Raw genomic sequence first — 13,085 nt, forward strand, 5'->3', positions numbered from 1 at the left:
GTGGACGTGGCTCGAGGGCCGGCCCGGGTCTGCCGCGGCACCGTGGGCTCCCCTGCCGTCGGGGGGCGGGAGCTGGGGGGGGGGGGGGGAGGGGGAAGGACCGAGGGGGCGCCCACGCGGGGCGTGTCCCGCTGCGTGACGTCACCGTCGGAAATTTACCAAAGGGAGCGCGCTGCCTCGGGGGCGGGGCCGAGGCGGCCCCGCGGCGCGCGGATTGGCGGGTGCGGCGGTGACGCGCGGTGACGCGCAGGGGCTCGAGGCGCACGTTGGCTGTGGAGCGGGGAGCCCACATAAACAAAGGCACATTGCGGGGAAGGGCCAGTCCGCCCGCCTCGCCCGCCCGGCGCGACGCTGCCGCCGCTCTCCCCGCCGCCGCCCGGCTACTTGGATGCGCGCACGGGCCGCCGCTCTACGGTGAGTGCCCGCGCGCGCAACCGGCCCGCCCGCCCCCGTCCCCACGCGCGCACCGGGTTTCCGCGCGCGAGGCGCGGGAGGGGGGCGTGGGGTGGCGGCGGCGGCGGCGGCGGCGGTGTCTTCGCTCTCCCGTCCCGCCGGTCGCCCGTGGGCGCGGGGTGCCGCAGCGTGCCCGGCGCTTCCCCGGCCCGCGGCTGAGCGCCCGTGGGCGCGTGTCACCCGTGGGCTGCCTGGTGCGGGCTGTCAGCGCTCCCAGCACCGGCGGCGGCTCGCGGTCCCGCCGTCCCCGAGAGCCTCGGCTCTTCGCCCGGCTCCTCCCCGGGGAACGCGCCTCTCGCCTTGCCGGTAGAGGCGGAAAGCCGGACCGGCTTCTCTCCTCCTGACAGCGCGGGGCAACCCCGGCGCTGGCCGAGCGCCGAGCGCAGCCGCCGGTGGAAAGTTTCCTCCTGATTTATAAAGCACCCCCCCCACACACCCCCCGAGCCGAGCCCGACCCGGGGACTCTCCGCGCTCCGCCGCCGCCCCGTGACGCCTGAAGAGCCGGTCGGTGTGTCTGTGTTTCAGCCAGCGCGCCGGGCAGGCTGGAGCCCTCCTTCGTGCTCTGAAGCCGCGGAAACTCCGCTCCCCGCTGAGCTCCGACGCTGTCCGCCTTCGGCTCTCCCGAAAACGCCTCTCACCCGGCTGAAGGTTTGTGCGGTTCCTTCCCGCGGTGAGGGAGGGGGGTTCCCGCCGCCGGCCCCGTTCCCCCCCGGTGCCCGGCGCGGAGCAGGGCGGGACGAGACGGGGCGGGCGGAGGGAGCGCGTTGTGCGGCCGAGTGTACATGACCGTGTTTCGTTTCCAGCCATGCCCTGTGTTCAGGCTCAGTATGGGTCCTCGCCTCAAGGAGCCAGCCCGGCCTCCCAGAGCTACAATTACCACTCTTCGGGAGAATACAGCTCCGATTTCTTAACTCCGGAGTTTGTCAAGTTTAGCATGGACCTCACCAACACTGAAATCACTGCCACCACTTCTCTCCCCAGCTTCAGTACCTTTATGGACAACTACAACACAAGCTACGACGTGAAGCCACCTTGCTTGTACCAAATGCCCCTCTCTGGACAGCAGTCCTCCATTAAGGTGGAAGACATTCAGATGCACGGCTACCAGCAGCACGGCCACCTCCCCCCTCAGTCCGAGGAGATGATGTCCCACTCAGGCTCCGTGTACTACAAGCCCTCGTCGCCCCCGACCCCCTCTACGCCCGGTTTCCAGGTGCAGCACGGCCCCGTGTGGGACGACCCTGGCTCCCTGCACAACTTCCACCCCAACTACGTGGCCACCACGCATATGCTCGAGCAACGCAAAACGCCTGTCTCCCGCCTCTCCCTCTTCTCCTTCAAGCAGTCGCCCCCCGGCACCCCTGTCTCCAGCTGCCAGATGCGCTTCGACGGGCCGCTCCATGTTCCCATGAACCCCGAGCCAACCGGGGCCCACCACGCCGTGGACGGGCAGGCCTTTGCAGTCCCCAACCCCATTCGCAAGCAGCCCTCCATGGCTTTCCCGGGGCTGCAGCTGGGCCATGCTCCGCAGCTGCTGGAGAGCCAGGTGCCGTCGCCACCCTCACGGGGGTCCCCCTCCAACGAGGGGCTCTGTGCCGTCTGTGGGGACAACGCTGCCTGCCAGCACTACGGCGTCCGCACCTGCGAGGGCTGCAAGGGCTTCTTCAAGGTGAGCTGTGGGTGATCGGCGATGGGCGGCGGGTGACAGGCAGGGCAGCGGGGGGGCACTGGGGCCAGCAGCCGCTTTCCCCTTCAGACGGAAATCGGTTAGGACAGAGAGCTGCGGCTGAGCTAACCATGTGGAACAGAATTCCCTGTGGTAACATTAAGTGATCTCTTTATTTCACCATCCTGATTGAATAATCTTATCATTTTAAATAGAGGAGGTCTCCAAGGAATGTAAATAATATGAATGCCCACGGATTTGTATTTACCGAGCGTCTCCTTTCCTCCTCTTGGCATATAAAACACAGCTAGGAGCTGCAAGGTTAGCTCAAATGTTAACGCTATCAATTTTCTCCTGTTAAATGCCCTGGGAAGGGAAAAAAAAAAAAAAAAAAAAAAAGAGGAAAGAAAGAAAGGAAAAAAAAAGAAAAAAAAGAGGGGGGGGTAAGAAGTAGAGACAGGGGTTGGGGGGATGGAGGTGGCCCAAGAGTGGACCCGTGGACCTGACCACTGATGCTGCTTGCCTGGTCCTGTCCCCCCCCGCAGCGCACGGTGCAGAAGAACGCCAAGTACGTCTGCCTGGCCAACAAGAACTGCCCGGTGGACAAGCGCCGCCGCAACCGCTGCCAGTACTGCCGCTTCCAGAAGTGCCTGGCCGTCGGCATGGTCAAGGAGGGTGAGTGTGAGTCTGTGGGAGCTGTGCTTTCCAAGCCATGCTTGGCTGCACTGCGCCGGGCCCCGACTGAGCCCTGTCTCTCTTGCAGTGGTGCGCACAGACAGCCTCAAAGGCCGGAGGGGTCGCCTGCCATCCAAACCGAAGAGCCCCCAGGAGCCCTCTCCCCCCTCTCCCCCGGTGAGTCTGATCAGTGCGCTGGTGAGAGCCCATGTCGACTCCAACCCGGCTATGACCAGCCTGGACTATTCCAGGGTAAGCTGGACCGAGCTCGCGTAGGGACCTACCTGCGCCCCGTGGCCCGGGAGAGGTGACCCGGCTGCCCCCCCCTGCCCTGGGCCGGCTCTGGGACAAACGGCAGGGGCTCTGCCTGTGGCCGCACAGGGGCCGTGCACACACTGGCCTCTGTGCAGAGAGTGGCTGCCTTGGAGTGCAGCTCCTAACCGGATTAATTGCCCCAGAACGTCTAATTTCCTCCCTGGTCAGAGCGAGGTTTAATTGTTGTAAAAACCCAGCTCCCCGACTAGAAACGGGGCTAGCAATTTCACGGGTTATATACTTTAGAGAACCTCATTAAGCGCTTTTCAAAATGGATTTCCAGTTCCAGGCTAACCCCGACTACCAGATGAGTGGAGATGACACTCAGCACATCCAGCAGTTCTACGATCTCCTGACTGGCTCTATGGAGATCATCCGAGGATGGGCAGAAAAAATCCCTGGCTTCACTGACCTCCCTAAGACAGACCAGGACCTACTCTTTGAATCTGCCTTCCTGGAGCTGTTCGTGCTGCGGCTGGCGTACAGGTGAGTGCCCGGACCCGAGGGGGGGCTTCTGGGCCATTATGGAATCAGATCCTTTCAGGGTCCGCTGATCTGCATTTTATTAACTCCTCAGTAATTAGGTGCCTCTTAAATCCTTCATTTATTGCTCTTCAAGTAATTAGTTGTTTAGCTTTTCTCACCCCATCTTCTCTTTTCTTTTTGTTTTTAAATCTTTGTTCTTTTTCTTTTACTCTCTTTCACTCTTCTCTATTTTTCCATCTCTATTTCTATCTCTCTATCTCTATGCCTCCACCTGTCTCTAGCTCTAACACTTCCATGCCTTGTCTCTTTCTCTCTTTCCCCCTTGTCTCTTTCTCCCCTTGCCTCTTTCTCTCTTTCCATCCCTTCCTCCTTTCTCTCTCCCGCTGTTCCCTCTTTCTCACCTTCCCTCTTTATCTTTTGCCCTTCTCTCTTTTTCTCCTGCTCTTTCTTTTCTTCCTCTTTCTATTTGATTTTTCCCCTTTTTACTCATTCATTCATCTGCTCATGTTGGGGTTGTCACATTCCTTCCAGGTCAAACCCGGTGGAGGGCAAGCTTATCTTCTGCAATGGGGTAGTCCTGCACCGGTTGCAGTGCGTCCGCGGCTTTGGGGAGTGGATTGATTCCATTGTTGAATTTTCCTCCAACTTGCAAAACATGAACATCGATATCTCTGCCTTCTCTTGCATCGCTGCCCTGGCCATGGTCACAGGTCAGTGTCCCTCAGCCCCCTGGCAGCTCCCGTCCCCTCCTGACACCTTCCTCTCCCTCTCCCACCCGTAACCTCCTGCATCCTTCTCTTTTACAGAGCGGCATGGGCTTAAAGAACCCAAGAGGGTGGAAGAGCTTCAAAACAAGATTGTGAATTGTCTGAAAGACCATGTGACTTTTAATAACGGGGGGCTGAATCGCCCCAACTACTTGTCCAAACTCTTGGGGAAGCTCCCCGAACTCCGCACGCTTTGCACGCAGGGGCTGCAGCGCATTTTCTACCTGAAACTGGAAGATTTGGTGCCACCGCCAGCAATAATCGACAAACTTTTTCTGGACACTTTACCTTTTTAAGACTCTTCCTGTGCACTTGCACTGAACTGAAGAGAAACGTCACCTGGCTGAAGGGGACTTGGCCTGGGCCCCTAGTGGCACCCTGGGTGCTCACCACCTCCCACCCCCCCCAACCCAGTGTTGCTAACTCCTGCAGGCAGAACCTGAGCGGGCATTTTGGCTCTGGGCCATCATGGATGCAGATCATGGACTACACAACACCATGGTATAAACTTTTTATTATCAGCTTATAAATGAATTTATTATTAAGGACTTCTGATTAAAAAGATGAACATATCTGGCAACGCAGCTAAGACTCACACAGTGACAAAGTGTTCAGGTGACCCACAAGTCTCACCCTCCTAAAGACTAAAGTTTTCTGCTGTAAAAGAAAGCTGTAATATATACACAACCTAAATGTTACGTGGGTGGCATGTCATTAAAGAAGGCGAAGGCTTGTAAATTTATCAGATGCAGTTTGGCTTTTTAAAAATTATTCTGTGCCTATTTACGAAGAAATATGGAAAACGATTCTAAAAAAAAAATTAAAAATTAAAGCTAAACGTGTTTGCAAAAAAAAAAAAAAAAAAAAAGGAAAAAAAAAAGGGGAGAGAAAGACTAAAGAGAAAGAAAACTGAATCTCTCTGTACCAGGAAAGCATGATGACTCTAGGGTGACAATGTTATAGGCACTTGCTATTTCAGTAATGTCTATATTCTATAAATAGTATTTCAGACACTATGTAGTCTGTTAGCTTTTATAAAGACTGGTAGTTATCTAAGCTTCAAACATTTTCTCAATTGTAAAATAGATGGGCACAAGTATTACAAACCCTGAACTCTTCCCCAATGGGACACATCGTGTTTGTAAACACCGTCCAACACCCCTTGTTTGTAAGTGTTGTATGTACTGTTGATGTTGATTAAAAAAAGGAAGTTTATATCTTGATTATTTTGTTGTCTAAAGCTAAACAAATCTTGCATGCAGCAGCTTTTGACTGTTTCCAGAGTGCTTATAATATACATAACTCCCTGGAAATTACTGAGCACTTTGAATTTTTGGTTTGTTTTGTTCCGGTTTTTTATGTCTAAAATTGTCGGTTAATATATTATTTTACGTTCGAGTAATATTTTTAATATTGCCATATTCTGTGGTGGTTTTCTTTGTACGTTTCCGGTGTGGCACACGAGTCACTGCCTTTCCCCCGCTCCCCGTGGTGTACGACCGTTCGAAACGCTGATTTATTTGTTTTATTTTTTTCCCTCTCGATAACTCTTTCTTTGAGAAAGACGATTTTAATGTTTACAACAATAAAACATGTAAACGAATGGGATTTCGCCTTCTTTCCGCCGAAGTGGGGAGCGGAGCCTCCCGCCTGCCCCACGCGGGACGGGGACGGTGCCGGTGCCGAAGCCGGAGCGAGCCGCCCCGAGGACGAACAGACGGGCAGACGGCCGGGCGGTTCCCCTCCAGCCGCGGGGCCGCCGTCGCGCTGCTTCGGCCGAAGAAGAGGAAGATGAGGAGAAGCCGCGGCGCGGAGGTGGGTTCTTCCCCCGGCGTCACTCCCTCCGGCGCCCCGGCACCCCAAGGCCGCCCACTGAGGCGAGCGCCTTCACCGGGGACCCCGAGCTCGGCTCCGCGGGAGCTCGGGGATAGCGCAGCAAAGCGGGGCTCGGCCCGGGGGTGCTTGCGCCCGGGCTGCCCGTTCGTAGTCTTTCCAAATAGTCCCGGTTCCCGGAAATCTTCCCGGAGCGGGCGGCTCCACTGAGCGCTGAGGCGCTTCCCGAGGGGCACGGGGAGAACGGGGACTTGGCGTGGGACGGGGATGCTCACACTGCACGGGTGTCCCGGGAAAGAGAAGGGAGAGGCAGAAGGGAGGAGGGAACTCGATTCCGGCGGCACGGCTGGGGATGTAGGAAACTTCAGCCTCTTGCGCCACGGAAAAAAAATGCCCGCAGGGATAAAGTGCGAACCCCGAAATCATTTTGCCATGGAGAGACCCACGGGGGACAAATGGGGGTTGTGGGAGATGTGGGGAAGCGAAGGACCGCGCATCTCCCGCGGCCCCGCTCACCCGCGGTAGCAAGGGAACCGCGCCGTACCGCGGGTGTGACCCCCGGCGTGCTGGCCTGGCGGCGGGCTGCGGTCGGTACCCCGGTTCGCTGCGGGAGGCGCGGGCTAGCGGCGAGCCCTGGGGCTGTTTCGGTGGGTGGGTGCGTTGGTGGAAGGGACCCCCTGGGTTTGTCGGGCAGGGACTTGGTGGCTCTTGGTTAGGAGAAGGATTCGTAAGCAGAACCGTGAGAAGGGGCATCAGCCGGAGCCGCCGGTGAGTGGTGCGGGGCAGGGCCGGGCGCTGTCTCCCGGAGCTCAGTGCTGCCGCCGGCGCGGGGCTGAGCTTGCCGGGACTTCATCTCTCCCCGCAGCCTCCACCGCTCCCGTTCCCCCTCTAGCACCAGTTGCTTTCCCTGAACGCTCCCCGAGGCGGCTTCGGCGAGAACTTTTCCAGCGCCGTTAATGACCCGCAGCTGGGGCAGAGTAGGAGCCCTCCCACCGGGGTATCCGCCTCACACCCGGCCGTTTATTTCCTTTCGCTGCCGGCGGCTATCGTCTTCCGGCGGTTCCCAACCGGTGGGCCCGGAGCGGTACCTGGGGACTAGGGGCGGGGGGCTGGGGCGGGCCGGGCACCAAGCGCTGGGCACGGGGCAGGTGGTGCGGGAGGCCACGTCGCGGTGCCCGTCGTCCCGCGGTAGGGGGGCTCCTATGGCAAGCGGGGCAGGGCCGAGAGGAAAGGGCAAGCAGAGTCTCGGGGCTCCCTGAGAGGAGCCTGTGTCATTCCTGGCTCTGCAGACCCCTGGGAAGGAGGAAGAGAAGGAAAGAAGGAAGGAAAGAAGCAAGCACGGTGTAGAGACACTTAAAAAATGTTTGTAGTGGAAGCTCAACACAGAATATGGAACTGAAGGAGTAGTTTTTAAGTGGTAGTGTCACTAGGAGGATTCATGAAAAGGTTTTATTTCTGTAAGCTTACAATGTTTTCGATTAGCGACTGTCTTAATTATTTTAGCTCTGTGCTGGTTATGAAATCTGTTACTGCTTTTTCTGTTTGTCTAGTGTGAGAAAGCAAACCCCATTCCATTCTGTTCCCTCAGGATTTCCTTTTTGTAGTTTGTTATCAGGCCACTGGGTTGATTTGAACCTCACTTTTTTCTTTCTCTCACACAATTGCACTGTCCGCAGCAGAGTTAGTCCTTCAATGCTCTGATGCATGCTTTATCTATCCAAAAGTCACATTTCTATCTCCAGCAAAGCCCGTGTGGGTCTGTGGTGGATGGTCCTGTTGTTTCTCTCCAGCACTGGGCACCTTTCTCCTCCTACTGTGGAAGGATGAGAAGACTGCACAAAGGTGTGATTTCCCCCCCACACACACACCAGGTCTTACACACTTGACAAACAAACTGGGGGTGAGCTCAGGGCAGGTGTTTGCTTATGCAGTACATTGCATTCAACTTCAGATATTTAATTTAAGCTTCATTTATCTGGGGGCCTGGGTAATGCTGTGTATGCCTTGCATGTGTTACACTTCAAGTCCCATAAAAACTGTGCTCATCTGAGGAAATTCCGATATAATTCACCACTGGTGACTTAGGGACAAGAAAGTGTTGCAACGTATTCTGAAACCACCTTTCCTGAGCGTAGCACCAGGAAGATGAATTGCTGCAAGCATGAAACCTGTGTAGGAGCTTTATTAGTTTTGGAATGCAATCAGCAACATTTGCTTTCTTAGTCTTTTACCTAATTATCCTCATTGTATATGTCACATACATAGCGAGCAGCCAAGAGGAATTTGTGTCAAAGCTGGAAAATTCATGTTTTGTGTGATTTTACCCTTCTGACTTCTCTGTGGTAGTAAGAAATCCCTGTGCCGGCTGCATATGTGAAAACACTTTGGATGCACCTGTAGCTGATTTTTTTATGTATAAGTAAACCCACTGCTGCATAATCTGCACTTGCTGAAACGTTAGCCCTACGTAACCTTTACAGCTGGTTGTGGTGCAGAGGGAGATGTTGGTATTCATGAATGTTTTGACATATTTGACATTTTCTATATGGTGTGCTCGCTCTCTCTGTTTTTCTGATTTCCCCCTGTCTTTCCTCCCTTCTTTTAGCAGTAAGTAGTAGCCTTTGCCAGACTGTTGTGGTCTGGGCTGGTTTGGAGGCAGACGGTCTGCAAAGAAACTTCAGCTTTGTGGGTTTGGGGTTGTTTTGGTTGTTTGATGGGTTTTTTTTATGTTTTTAATTTATTTTATTTCAAAGTGTGTTTCTAGGTAAATTCTGGAATTGTTGCATTTTAACGTGGTGTAAGTAGGACCAGAAGAGCTGGTTTTGACAAAACAGGTGATTTGTGTTCTCTTGCAAAAAAACCCCGTCAGGCATGCGGATTTGTAAAAATCTGAAGGCAAGGGGTTTCTGCATAACTAGAACTTAATGCAGGTGCAATATAAATGTATTTGGTTTATTACAGTACGAGCACGGCAGCTCTGCTTAATTCAGCAAGACGATTTGCGATTGCTTGAGTTGCCAGTGCAGTGTTTTCTGTAAGATGGAGAATGTGCCAGGCTACTGAGTGACTGATGATAGAACTAATTTTGGATAAATGCAAACAATATGTTTAGCTGAATAGGCCTCATGTCTATTCAGGTAATTTCTAATTTTTATTCCACACCTGTATACAATATTTTTTGTATGACACCGAATCTCGATGGTAAATTCGGGACCCTCACTAAGATGAGAGAAGTTCTATAACGTTATCAGGTGTTTTGCTCAATTAACACTTTTATCCTCAGCTCCCTCTTTCATGATGGAGTGGCTTTGAGGATGCAGAAAGAATTTCCTGTTTCTGTTTAGGGGAAATGATACTTGAACAACTTTCTTATATAGCCACACAGCTTATTTGTGTAACCTCTCTTGGCAGGGCTGGGGCCTCAGTCCCTCCGGTTCACCGCGGTGGCGGCTGTTACAGTCAGTTTTCGGCAGCAGTGGTGATTGCTGTGTGTGCTGGGTTAATGTTCTAAATCGTAGCACTTCAGGTTTGGTGATTGAAGTAATGGCTTTAATAGGACAAATCTGCTCTACGGCACTGGCAAAAATAGCTTTTAATGCTCGTTGCAGATCTTATTAAAGGCATAGGGGCATGCACATGTTAATAAATACTAAATAATGTTACTTAGCTAATTTTTTCTTGACTAACTTGGTTTTCTACAAAGAGACGGCAAGACGAAGTTTTAATTATTCTATCGTTTTAATGTTCCATGCAAATTACACTGTATACTATGACAACCCAGAATTGTAGACAATAAAATGTATCTGTAATCCGGTTGTAAAATGAATGGCAAAAAGTGTTTTCCAAGTGTTCCCATTCTCAAAAAAACCCATGCAGAAATGGTTTGGATCTGGAATCGAATGCAGAGAAATGCCTGCATTTTTTTACTGAAACAGCTGCTCAACCGGTGATATGGTGGTTGCACGGATGGATTCCAGGATTAGGTGTTTGTGGTGCTTGCCGTGGCATGCAGCCAGGAAGAAGCGAGGCCGGTGTTGATTGTGGCACATCTTGCTTAAAGAGTTAAGGTACGTACCTGAAACCAAGGGACCCTCTAGCTTCTTCATAAAGAAATAAAGTGAAGCGACAAGCTCTGGAGCAAAATGTAAAAGGCCAGCGAGGGCTTCTGCTGCGGGAGGAGTGAGTGGATGCCAACAGCCCCTCAGGGAATGTTCTGGCTCTGGGGAGGGGACATCACCGTGAGCCAGGGATGGGCTTGGGTCATGGTGTGGGGAGTGGAACTGCAGCTAAAACAGGATGGTTCTGCCTTTCAGATCAAAAGCAGTGTCTGCTTGATTGTACTTGATCTGGGCTTGGGACATGGAGAACAGCCGCGATATTTGGTGGGTGAGCTGGAGGGCATGCTGTGTCCCAGTGATCTCCATGTGGGGCAAGGAGGAAGCAGCAGCTGGAGCCCTCTTGAGCTGTTGCGAGGCCTGTGGCTGCGGCAAGGTCTGCTCTGTGCAGCATAATGGGTACTCTGCAGCTTTGCAGCACTTGTACCCTTGCCTGTTCAGCCTCTTGAACGTGCTCCTGGGGAATGGGAAGCATGAGCATTCAAAAAGAGAGATGCAGGCTGCAACCCCACTCGCTGCACAGAGGCAGGGTGTCACACTTCTCTCAGGGCACACCTGGCTGCCTCTACAGAGCTCTGCTGGAGGGTTCTGCAGGTGATTCAGTAGCTCTAAGACACAACAACTGCCCTGTGTTAACACCGACGTGGCTAATTCTGTGGGATTTTGCCCTGTGTTAACACTGACGTGACTAATTCTGTAGGATTGCTTCTAAATATTACTCACTTTCAGACTGTCCCCAGGTTGGTATGGGTTGACATTTTTTTTGTCCCAGATATTTCTCCTGATTTTATCTCTGCTTGCTCCCTCTCAGCTGCTACGACAGTTCCTTGCCTCCCAGCAGAAGGGCAGGTGCGCAGCTCTTCCTGGCAGCCCTGGCCGGGTCGCTTTGCTCCTGGGGTAGGATCCAGCCGGGCTGAGAGGTGCTGAGCATGGTCGGGGGGGGGGTACAGCCTGCAGTGAGATGCGCAGTCTCTGTGCTCCCAGCCTGCGGAAGGCACTCGCTGCACTGGCAGCAGCCTTGGAAAGCCTGGGGAAGCAGGTAGCATTGCAAACTCTGATTTTTTTTTCTTTATTTTTTTCGCAATATTTATATACACACATTTTTTTAAATAGATCTCTGCAGTTCTAAACATCCTTTTTGTAAGCAGCCGTACCTGTGTCAAGTTGCTGGGTAATCTTGTTTCAGAGCCATTTAAGTAGTTTAGCATCCTTAGTTTTGACAATTTTACCCTTCTGTTGTAAGAAATGGCAAACATAGAAGTGTAGAAGCAGGAATCTGCTGAGTCTGTGGACATGGAACGTGCTGCTCCTGCAAATAATGCTTTTTATGGGGTTTTGTGAAGTTACTTAGTGAAAGTTACTTAGTGAAGGTTCAGGAGTCTCCTATTTTCAAAAGACAATGTTTCACTACAGCTGCAGCTAAGCATTTTGGGAAGCTGAGTGACTAGATGCTGTAATATGCCTTTTGCTATTTTACTGTTAAACTGGGTATTTCCCTAGACGATGTGTCTGAATAATATGGATGTGTTTCCTGAGTACTGGTGTGGCTTCATTACCTGGCTACAAATTTGGCTTTGAAACTGGACCGTGTTTTACAAACCCTAGGCACATGAGTATACTGGCATTAACAAATTGATGAAACTAAGGACTTGTTAATATAGCATCATATTTATAAACATCATATATATATATAATATATATATGCATACACAAGCAGTAAATGGTAGAGGATCCCAAAGAACAGAAACCCCAAATCGTGTATCTATGATATTTATAACAGCAATCTACTGTGTAACTGGGAGAACAAGCAAAGAAACAAAACACAGTTGTGCCTATTACAGATTAATTTCAAGTCATATACTGATGTCTTTTCTCCTGAAAAACATCTACAAAAATAAAGCTTTGTGCTAATTCCTGAAGATGGAGCTTACAGGACTTGAAAACTGCAAAATTTGTGTTTAATCTAATTCCCTAACAAAACAAAATAAATTTAATGTGTTCACATTATTTCTGTAATCGTTTGTAAGTGGCCAGTATGGCTGTGAGGGAGAAAACCATGTTTCCTACAAGACATTTGTTTGAGTTGTGTTTTAAACAGAAATGCAAAGCAAATGTAAAATAATGGCATAAAGTAATCTGGAAGAAGTTATTAGTGAAACCAGTGAGATTGTTAGCTATAATGAACTACAAGCATCTGCTGCCTGTGCCTTTGTTAAAGTATTAGGCAAGAAAGATGCAGGTTCAGTAAACAAGGGGTGAAATAGGAATGATTATTTTTGTAATCCTAGAAGTAGCTGTGCTGTGGACCCTCCAAGCAGGTTAATTTTCTGTGGTGATCAGAGGATGCACAAACCCTGAGAACATTTACAGATCTTTTTGCACTGGAGTGCAATTTCAGAGAGAAATCCCGTGTTGTTTTTATTCGTACATCCACAATTCATTTACAAGTCAAGCAAATATTTAATTGGGATTAATACTGCAGTGTTCTTTCTTCAGCCAAACATGGAGAAAAATAGGAGTGCTGTGGCTTTTTTTTTTTTTAATGCAGAAGAACCCATGCCATCAAATGCAGTGGTTTAGACTGACTTACAAAGCAGTGCATGGGGATGTGGAAGATAGCAACGTGCTTGACTTGTAATGTGGTGCCTCACAAAATCTTTCATGAAAGATGAATTAAAAAGGGCCAGGCTGTGAGCACGTTGGCATGGCTGGAAGGGCCACGAGCGGAACACCAAGGTAAGGCTGGCTCTGGGCAAGTCTTCTGGGGACATTGGT

At 51.6% G+C, this 13,085-nt stretch overlaps 1 protein-coding gene across 2 annotated transcripts; it reads left to right on the plus strand.

The window, feature by feature from the left end:
* The first annotated feature begins 284 nt into the window (after positions 1–284).
* NR4A2 (nuclear receptor subfamily 4 group A member 2) lies at positions 285–5,965 on the plus strand. 2 transcript variants are annotated; one of them, XM_065672833.1, is made up of 8 exons: positions 285–414; positions 979–1,101; positions 1,257–2,122; positions 2,665–2,794; positions 2,883–3,046; positions 3,393–3,595; positions 4,127–4,305; positions 4,402–5,965. In XM_065672833.1, exons 3-8 carry the CDS (start codon positions 1,259–1,261, stop codon positions 4,656–4,658), a joined length of 1,797 nt encoding a protein of 598 aa, XP_065528905.1. In that variant the 5' UTR covers positions 285–414; positions 979–1,101; positions 1,257–1,258; the 3' UTR covers positions 4,659–5,965. The 2 variants fall into 2 exon arrangements, with proteins under 2 accessions (XP_065528905.1, XP_065528906.1); XM_065672834.1 differs by having other exon boundaries at positions 2,883–2,971.
* The last annotated feature ends 7,120 nt before the right edge of the window (positions 5,966–13,085 follow it).

Source organism: Lathamus discolor, chromosome 3 (assembly GCF_037157495.1).
Source record: "Lathamus discolor isolate bLatDis1 chromosome 3, bLatDis1.hap1, whole genome shotgun sequence".
Lineage (NCBI taxonomy): Eukaryota > Metazoa > Chordata > Aves > Psittaciformes > Psittacidae > Lathamus > Lathamus discolor.

Excerpts from the sequence above, each read along its gene's own strand:
- NR4A2 (XM_065672833.1), top strand. The coding sequence starts at position 1,259 with ATGCCCTGTGTTCAGGCTCAGTATGGGTCCTCGCCTCAAGGAGCCAGC. Across the intron at positions 3,047-3,392 it reads CCAGCCTGGACTATTCCAGG|TTCCAGGCTAACCCCGACTA; the intron begins GTAAGCTGGACC and ends ATGGATTTCCAG. Across the intron at positions 4,306-4,401 it reads TGCCCTGGCCATGGTCACAG|AGCGGCATGGGCTTAAAGAA; the intron begins GTCAGTGTCCCT and ends TCTCTTTTACAG.